The 8,585-nt window shown below is 40.7% G+C and overlaps 3 protein-coding genes across 3 annotated transcripts in view; 1 reads left to right on the top strand and 2 right to left on the bottom strand.

Moving 5' to 3' along the window:
* Nucleotides 1-94: 94 nt before the first annotated feature.
* Nucleotides 95-1,500, bottom strand: LOC109484215 (N-alpha-acetyltransferase 38, NatC auxiliary subunit-like). The gene is made up of 3 exons (XM_019787462.1): nt 1,268-1,500; nt 721-892; nt 95-473 (listed from the first exon to the last, which is right to left on the bottom strand). Exons 1-3 carry the CDS (start codon nt 1,295-1,297, stop codon nt 367-369), a joined length of 309 nt encoding a protein of 102 aa, XP_019643021.1. The 5' UTR covers nt 1,298-1,500; the 3' UTR covers nt 95-366.
* On the top strand, nt 1,349-3,454 carry LOC109484211 (cytochrome b5 domain-containing protein 1-like). The gene is made up of 4 exons (XM_019787458.1): nt 1,349-1,574; nt 1,908-1,984; nt 2,406-2,624; nt 3,104-3,454. Exons 1-4 carry the CDS (start codon nt 1,445-1,447, stop codon nt 3,332-3,334), a joined length of 657 nt encoding a protein of 218 aa, XP_019643017.1. The 5' UTR covers nt 1,349-1,444; the 3' UTR covers nt 3,335-3,454.
* Nucleotides 3,172-8,585, bottom strand: part of LOC109484108 (6-phosphogluconate dehydrogenase, decarboxylating-like) — an 11,580-nt gene continuing 6,166 nt past the window's right edge. Inside the window, exons 13-15 of the mRNA XM_019787330.1 lie at nt 8,040-8,062; nt 6,683-6,877; nt 3,172-3,217 (exon numbers count right to left, since the gene is read on the bottom strand). Coding sequence (XP_019642889.1) covers nt 3,172-3,217; nt 6,683-6,877; nt 8,040-8,062 — 264 coding nt within the window. The remainder of the gene's footprint in view (nt 3,218-6,682; nt 6,878-8,039; nt 8,063-8,585) is intronic.

Here is an 8,585-nt window from a genome sequence, read left to right as displayed (position 1 = left end):
TAGCTAAATATGATTTTGAGACAATGAGACAGTAAGGTACAAATGACAAACTATATACAAAACATTTTATTGACACAATTTCTAGGCATAATTGGACTCAGACAAGAAGGGCTTGTATCATGTCGCCTTCAAGTGTACAAGCCAAAGTACTGGTTTTCAGCAACTGGAGATCTTGTACGCTTTTAGCAGTCCTGGTACAAAAATACATCCTGTATGTCAGCTCTTCTCATTCTTCAAGTCTTCTTGCCCATGATGTTCAGGACAAGCTAGCTGATGCATTGCATGTAGTGTCACCAATTGTTTTGCCCTTCTTGTGTGCTTCAAAACACACACACAGGCCTGGCGATGGAATGTTGGGAAGATGGATCACATGATCTGGTTGGCTGTGATGTCATCATATTCTATTTTTAGGATATGATGTCCAGGAACCATGGCCAGTCCCAGCACCCGGGGATCATCACCTGATGTGCTATCTGTAAGAAGAGGCAATAAAAGACACATTGACAATATGGTAACCATTGTTCAGTCCCTCCAACTCTGCCCTGCAACTTGTATGCTACATACATGTACTAGCAATTGTAATGCAACACAACAGGCTAGTGTCTGCTACAGCACTAGTTACCATGGTAACAGACATCTGGTTGACCTTACGTGTTTAAAGAACAAGAAGAAAAAGAGCAAAAACAACATGTTTTTGTCTACGAAGGTAAACATAACTACCTGGATCTTGTATGTACTCCTGACATGACCCCAGAATAACGTTTTTGTCCCTGTCTGTACAGAGGAAGACCCCGATCAGAGTCCTCCCATCTGTCATGCTCACACGCAGACTCTTGTTCAGCCAGCTACGGAGTTTCCGCCGGCCCTCGCTTTCTTGTGTATCTGCATCAAACTGTGCAAAATATTTGTTTTGATTATAAAAGAAAAATAAACACCAACATTGCATCAGTATTTTCTTGCCAAAACTGCCAAAAAACGACATGTAATCATGCTTGCTATAGTGCAATGGCCCTATATTCTATTCATTGAATAATTTCTACGGATGTGCCCTATGCAAAAATATGTGCTTCTCGCAAATTGGTCGAAAATTTTTCTGACACGCACCCCCTCCCCACCGTGACATTATCTCCAGTTTTCGGAAAAAATATTCCACCACAGGCACTGAAACTACCACGTATATCTCCTGATACAATACTTAACACCTAGCATGTGCTGAATCGCCGCTAGATCTAAGGAATTTCGTAAAAATTGAATATTTTCCCCTTACCCTCATTTCTTCCGGTTTCCCCTCCGCCATGACAGTTCTCACGAGAACCTCCGAGAATCGGCGTGAGTTCAGTAAGATCGCAAGGCATTGTGGTCCTGGTCTCTCTTGGCAACCAGGAAGCTTCGCGATCCTCGGTCCGTGTATTTCGTCGTCTTTTCGCGAGTTTTGTCGGCCGAAATGGGGAAATTGGGGCGGCCAAGCTTCTACACGCCGAACGAGGTGGCGATACACAACACGCTGAAGGACCTGTGGGTGTCCTACCTGGGCAAGGTGTACGATTTGACGCCTTTGGCCGAGGAACATGCAGGTAGGATTCCTGTTCTCGCAGTTTAATAATCGAGCCCTGTCCCCTCTCCCCCAACACATAGCTATAGCCTTTGATATTACGTTATACACAAAACAACGTGAACCCCATGTACAATCATAACACACGGAGTATCAATGTTAAGGGCAATACATGAGTTTTCAAAGTTTTATGATAGCGTTGATAATTGCCATGTAATTGATGTAACTATTTGCAGAGCATTGTTTTATCAATCGAAATCAAGTTTCCAAACTTTTTGTCAAGTTTAGTTTCTTGATATTAAACTGTAATCCCTGTCAGCTGTCTAGCTATATCACGTATACAACATGTTTGCAGGTAATGTGTTGCTGAAACCGATCATTGCAGAGGCTGGGAAGGACATCTCCCATTGGTTCAACAAGAAAACGAAAGATGTGAGTGCCTTAATGGTTACCCTCTTGTTTGAGTTTGGACATCACTGACACCAGGCTACATTTATATTAAGAAATCCTTTCTATATTTACAGCACATTAAAAATATAGTCTCTTTGCAAAAGTAAAAAAAGTACCAAATTATAAATCTTTTGTTCCTGTTTTATTTTAAAACAAAAATCATCAAAGGGCAAAACCACAAATGCTCAAAAGCAGCAAACTTCTTTTTAAACATTGATTGCAGTTTTGCAGTTTTTACCAGCTTTGCAGGCACACAGTGCAACTGCAAAGCTGACTTAATACTAGCATAATGCAAGTAGCCTTTGCACATCTAACTGTAGACATTGTTTAAAGCCATGATCAACTTTGTGGACAATAGCCTTAAACATGTATTACATTTTAAACACTCTTTTTCCTTCTCTAGATCCGTACCCACATTGACCCAGAGACCGGTTGTGAGAAGTACTACACGCCACACGGGCGCTTCATCCACATCCCGCCCCCGTACCCACGCACAGACTGGGCCAACGACTTTGGCCGGCCGTGGTGGAAGGACGAGAAGTACTACATCGGAGAACTCTCACAGAAAACACGCTTCATCCGGATCCTCAACACACTCACGTCCCAGGAACAAACCATTGAGGTATGGAAGGATAACTAAAATCTAGTCAATACATAAAGAATACTAGTATATAGGTATCGTATAAAGGGGCATTGAAAAAAATTCTTCTCCACCTAAGTCCTTTACCGTCTTTGAATATAAAAGATTGCAACTAATCTGTTAAATTTTTGGTTAGTGAAGGTCCATAGATGACTCATGAATTTGATTTAAATCTCTAGACTGAATTTAAAAAAAAAAGCGTTTCACCATTTGTTTAATTGCTGAATTTCTCACACTATTCAAAGTTCTCTGCTACTGAAATAAATAAATTTTCCTAGGCCTGGCTCTTTTGAGTCAACAGACTCAACACTCAATTATCCTAGTGTCCAGTGTATCTCAGTGAATGATTGGTTTGGAACATTGCTTGTGTCTCTTTTGATTCAACAATCATATGTATCTTGTTTTCTTTATATGTACCACATTAACTTAGTCTAATCAGTCCACATTTTGCCTTCACACAGGTTTGTTCTGAAGAGTACCTGTCTGAGATCCTGGAGCGGTACCTGAAGTACAACGCTCACGCCGGCAGCTACACCTGGAAGTACGACGGCAAGAACCTGGACATGGGGATGACGCTGGAGGAGAACGAGATATTTGACGAGAGCGAAGACTTCTATGTCCTGAGCATGCAGGAGGAACAGTGGCTCCCGGCCATACATCTGTACTTTAATGATGATCTGACTGAAGCATAGATTTGATATTAACGAAAACTTAAATGGAAAATATGATATCTTTACCTAGGTTCCAGTAATTTTTGATGTTGTACAACTACATGTAAGTAAAGTGGATTTTTCCTTCAGATAGACATGAGATACACAGGAATCAGAATGAGTAACAGGTCTGACCGAAGCATAGTCGTTAAGATTCGATATCAAAGACAAATTTAATGGAAAATATGACAGCATTACCTAGGTTCCTGAATTTTCCTAGGTTGTACAACTACATGACATATGTATTTTTCCTTCAGATACACATGAGGAATCGAGAATGAACAGCAGAATGTTGGGACATTCAAAACCATCCCAATACGATGTTTTTGTCAGATACTCACCATGTTTGACCTGTGGAGATTATATGGCATTTAAAGCATCCTCCCCAAAAGGATGAGAGTGTACAAAGTTCTCTTTTAAACAGTCACAGCATATCATGGAAGATGATTTACATGGCATGAAATTGAACCTTTCAGAAGTAGAGGTGAAAAATTAAAAGAAAAAGACTAATTTGTAAATACTTTGTAAATAACTGTGTTTAGCACAGCTCTGCAAAGAGTCTACTCCAAGCAACATGAAGTGATGTAAATAGCTGGGATTGTCAAATCCGAGTTGAAGGGGTTAGATGTCTTTGAAGTACACTTGTTTTACTGGTATTGGTGTTGTCAATATTTTGTATGACGTGGTGGTTCATCTACATCTAATCATTAGAATTGTTGTAACAGTAAAATCGTAAAATAAAACAATATCAACAACTCTTCTCATTAGTCTTCTTGTATGATGAAATTAAAAGCTAATTAAGTGTTAGTGGGAAGTTGGTCTGTTATATACGCCCTCTAGTGATTGCTTTCATACTGCAATGTCGTATTACATCCGTTTTATAAAATACCGTGACGTCAGGTATGCATATATTGGTTATTCCCTAAGTCTGTCCCCTCTCATATACATGCATCATATATTGAAAAATATATCATTAATGGCCAAACGTAATTCAGCAATAGAGTATGCATGTAATGAAAGATTTTTTTTCTTCCCTTCGTTCCCTGGACATGCTTTCGTTGCAATCGCTTGTTCCCTCAAGTTTGTCAGTCGGTCAGTCTGTTGGTTTGATACCCTGTCTTTGATCAGTACACTGGGACAAGTTTGGCAGTGTGTTGACAGATGTTGCTCTGCACTATACATTTGCCGATTTCATGACATAGAATAATTATCTATATACTAGCCAACCGTAGTTTTGCGTTCTGTAGCTAGTCACGTTATGTAATATATAATATATGATATATAATATATGATATATATGTTGTGCATTAAATGTTTTCCAATCTCTATCTCTCTCCTACACCTCATGTCAGCTGCCGCTGAGGCGGGCCATGATTTCTCTCCATCTGCCTCTGTCTTGCGCCGCTCGTTGCGCCCCCTCCCACCCGCAACCCATTACTGCAAGGTCTCTTTCCACTGTTTTTTTTCCATGTCATCACCTGTCCGCCCCTCTTCATTCTTCCTTGTGGACACCACTTTAGCACAACTTTTGGCATATTTTTCCAATACTCGTCATGAATAACTAATGCATTAAGTTTGGTACAATGTACATGTACTTAACAAAGTAATGCCTTTAGACTATGTACTTAGATAAAGAAAAGTTTGTCAAGAATAAGTACACACATCTAGCCACGCATTATCAAAAAAGCGTCTTGCGTATCCTTCGATTTTATTGTATTGTATGTGTCGTATCAAGACTGCTCAAAAACAGGTGCCCATGCTATCAGCAATCAGACATATTAGTGGTTCTTAATCAAATAAGGTTATAGTAAAAATGTAGACAGGTCAGGGCATGTAATACGCAGGGTCCAAACACATGAAAGACAAGTCATCGTGGGAAATGTCAACAACATTGATTTATGATGCCGGCATTGTTAACTTCGTTTAGTGTTCTTTTCCCATTAGGCCTAAGAAAACTTTCCGACTTGAATCCTGAAAAAATATGGTCAGTAGGTAGGTATTTTTTCTTATCTTTTCTTATTTCGACTGAAGTGATCCATGAAATACAGATTAACAATGTAGTTCAGCCTTCCAAAATGACAAAAAGAAAGTTCCAAAATGGCAAAAAACGTACTGCCATTCCTCGATTACATAATTATGCAGTCATTTACACAATTGTACCGCAAGAAAACATTCAAACCATAAAAAAGTACATCCTGTTCTGAGACTACGGTATGTTAGGGTCGACGAAAACAGGTTATTAATGCTAGGTGGCGCAAGTTGGGGCCTCGTGACGTTGTTGTGGTCGGGCACCCGTCATCTCCCCGAGCCTTCGATCAAGGCTCCCTACGACGCACGCACCTAGTCTCCACCAGACTCCTTTTGCAGGCTGATAATTAGTAGAAATTGGCCTAAAAGGGAATATCATTGGCCATAGGAGATGTCTACCATAGACTGCACAGCATACATAGGAGACTAGCATACACACCACCGTAAAAACAATCCGCTCTTCCATATCCTTCTGTCCATCTTCAGAGCAAGTTACGTATTCAACTCTGTGCACACCCTACAACAGTTGTACCAGTTACCTGTGTTTGCCGTTCAAGGTTCGGCTTCGCACACCGTCCACTACTCTCCAAGCAGAGGTTTGGGTTTTGGGGGTATTTTTAGTGTGTTTTTAGGCTTTTTTTATCGGGGTTTCTCTTTTGCACTGAATTTTTTTCCCCACCAAAAAAAATTCAGTGCAAAAGAGAAACGTTTCTTCAAAGGCCTTAAGTTTCTGATTTCTGACACATCAGGTTCAGTAGGTGGGATTTTTTCGATTTGTTTATTCTTTTAACTTTTTGCTAGGGTCGGTCGGGGAACAACTTTTTTCTAGGCATTATCAATATGGCTCTTTTGGTAATGAATGAATGAATGAATGAATGAATGAATGAATGAATGAATGAATGAATGAATGAATGAATGAATGAATGAATGAATGAATGAATGAATGAATGAATGAATGAATGAATGAATGAATGAATGAATGAATGAATGAATGAATGAATGAATGAATGAATGAGACTTTATTTCCGTGTCGTGCGCTATCCCGCGCCCAGCCCGTGTGGGCTTATACGACACCGATTCAATAAGTTATACATAAATAAAAGAGAATCAAAGCTACTTGTGCCTAGGGTTGCATAATGCTATTGGAGCTGATGGCCTAAGGAAAAAAGACAATATTTACCATGCCCTTGCTGTGCTCCTGTCTTGATTGCTTCCACCAGGTAACCGGGAATTTCCTCACTTGCTGCGGACAAGATGAATACGATCCGATCAAACGTCATGTTGCGATCTACTCGTGCGAACCTTTTTCTGAGCTCATCCGGGGTTTGATTCATGCATTCGATCACGTTGGTGCCGGATGGTATGCGACTGTCAAGTGCCAGTGAGACGATCGTAGAGTACACTTTATCGGTGGCATCAGGAAATCCGGCACAGTCCCAGAAGACGACGTTTTTCTTGTAGGCTGGCATTGGGTGGTCTTCGTCTACTTCTTTGCAACTGCATGAGGAAAATATCATCATGTTGGTATTTCCGTACATTTTTTAAACAATTGATGTACAAAGGTGATGAGCAGAAACCGCACTCGATGAAAATAATGAAGCATCGTCTCAAGAAATAGGGCGGAAACTTTTCAGAACCAATTAAAAACAGCAACAACTAGAGTTCGGAGGACTCATGCCTTCGACAGATATTGTTTTGGAGGGTGTTGTGTGTGTGTATAGTGTAGGTTTTTTGAAGATGATTATCGTAGTTATAGTGGTCAGAGAGTCCTTTTGTGAACGAAGCAACATACTATTTACCTAGCCTGTACCATGTCTAGGACTTTACCATGGCAAAATGGACGCCACTCAGCCCGGAAATCAGGAATTTTTTAAACAATTTTTTGCGAAATTATCTAGAAAAATCGGGATGTAACACCATAAATTTGGAAAGCAGTATACTGGCGCTGAGCGGGGAGTAGCCTGGCGCCGCCGTTCATACGTCTCAGAGTTTTAGCCCACAACAGCGCTGGACTTTGTATTACTGCGGAACACCACCGGCCTGTCCTCCAGGGAGGCCCCAGGGGTATACCTGGCAGTGCTAGGTCAGCCTCGGGTGACCTACCCAACACGCCTTTCCTGTCACTGCAATTTAACCTGAATATTGGAATAAATGTCTTCTTGTTGAAACGTAACATTTTCCACGATCGAGTAGATCCTTTAGTTGCCGGTTATACCTCAAGTCGGGGATACTGTTTGGCTATGTCCGTTTGGTTCGGGGATACTGTTTGGCTATATCCGTACTGTTTGGTAGCCCATATGGTGTACATTTTACCCTAGCCTTCCAATGTTGACTTCTCAATTTCACCTCCACATGACCCATAGGAAGACTCCTAGTACAATCCTACCCAAAGTGTTTTTCCTTACGTACGCCCGATTATGCATGAGTTCTCAGCTAACACGACTTTCTTCTGATGGCCCAAGAAAGTTTCAAACCTGCTCTTTCACCCAGGTCATTTCAAGTTATTTTTTCATACTAGATCGTACAGTATACAGTCTTTTTGCCCGATAGAAACAAAATTTGTGATGTGGTTCAAATCATGTTTGCATCATAGTAACATACCGTATGCACAAATAACACAAATGCATGAATGTTTCGAGGCCAACTTTGCAGGAAATACCCCAAGGCCAGATGTGCCGCACTCTGAGGACACAGAGGTGTCAATTAGCAGCGGTTAAGCATGCAAGTTGTTGACAGGCGATGTTATTTCAACAAACAACCGTTAGAATATTTTTCCACGGTTGACAGCTCCCTGCCTGTAAATTGTTATTTTAACCTACATTCGTAGTAACCTTACATAAAACGATCGAGAAGGAGCAAAACCTGGCCTGCACTTATGAAAATGTTCTCACAAAATGTCCCATTGCACTTACCCACTACCTACTAGAGACTCCAAACTTGAAACCCTCAATCTAAACCCCTTGACCTATCCACAATAAAAAAAAACAAGACATTGCTTTTCCACAACTTGAACTACTGACAAACTAACCAACAATCACCAAAAGCCCACTACAGCAACGTACGGACCTCCCACTTCGCCAATTTTGCAAGGGATCTGTTGTTTCAACAAACAGGAATTTTTTTCCAGCTATCCTTGTTTGCATAAGTCAATGTAATCCGCAGAGGGTGGGAACCAAAAAGGTCTAGTGCAGTATAAAAGACATTT

Source organism: Branchiostoma belcheri, unplaced genomic scaffold, assembly GCF_001625305.1.
Source record: "Branchiostoma belcheri isolate BF01 breed outbred unplaced genomic scaffold, Haploidv18h27 scaffold69, whole genome shotgun sequence".
NCBI classification, from domain to species: Eukaryota; Metazoa; Chordata; class Leptocardii; order Amphioxiformes; family Branchiostomatidae; genus Branchiostoma; species Branchiostoma belcheri.
This window is presented reverse-complemented; position numbering and strand designations above follow the sequence as displayed.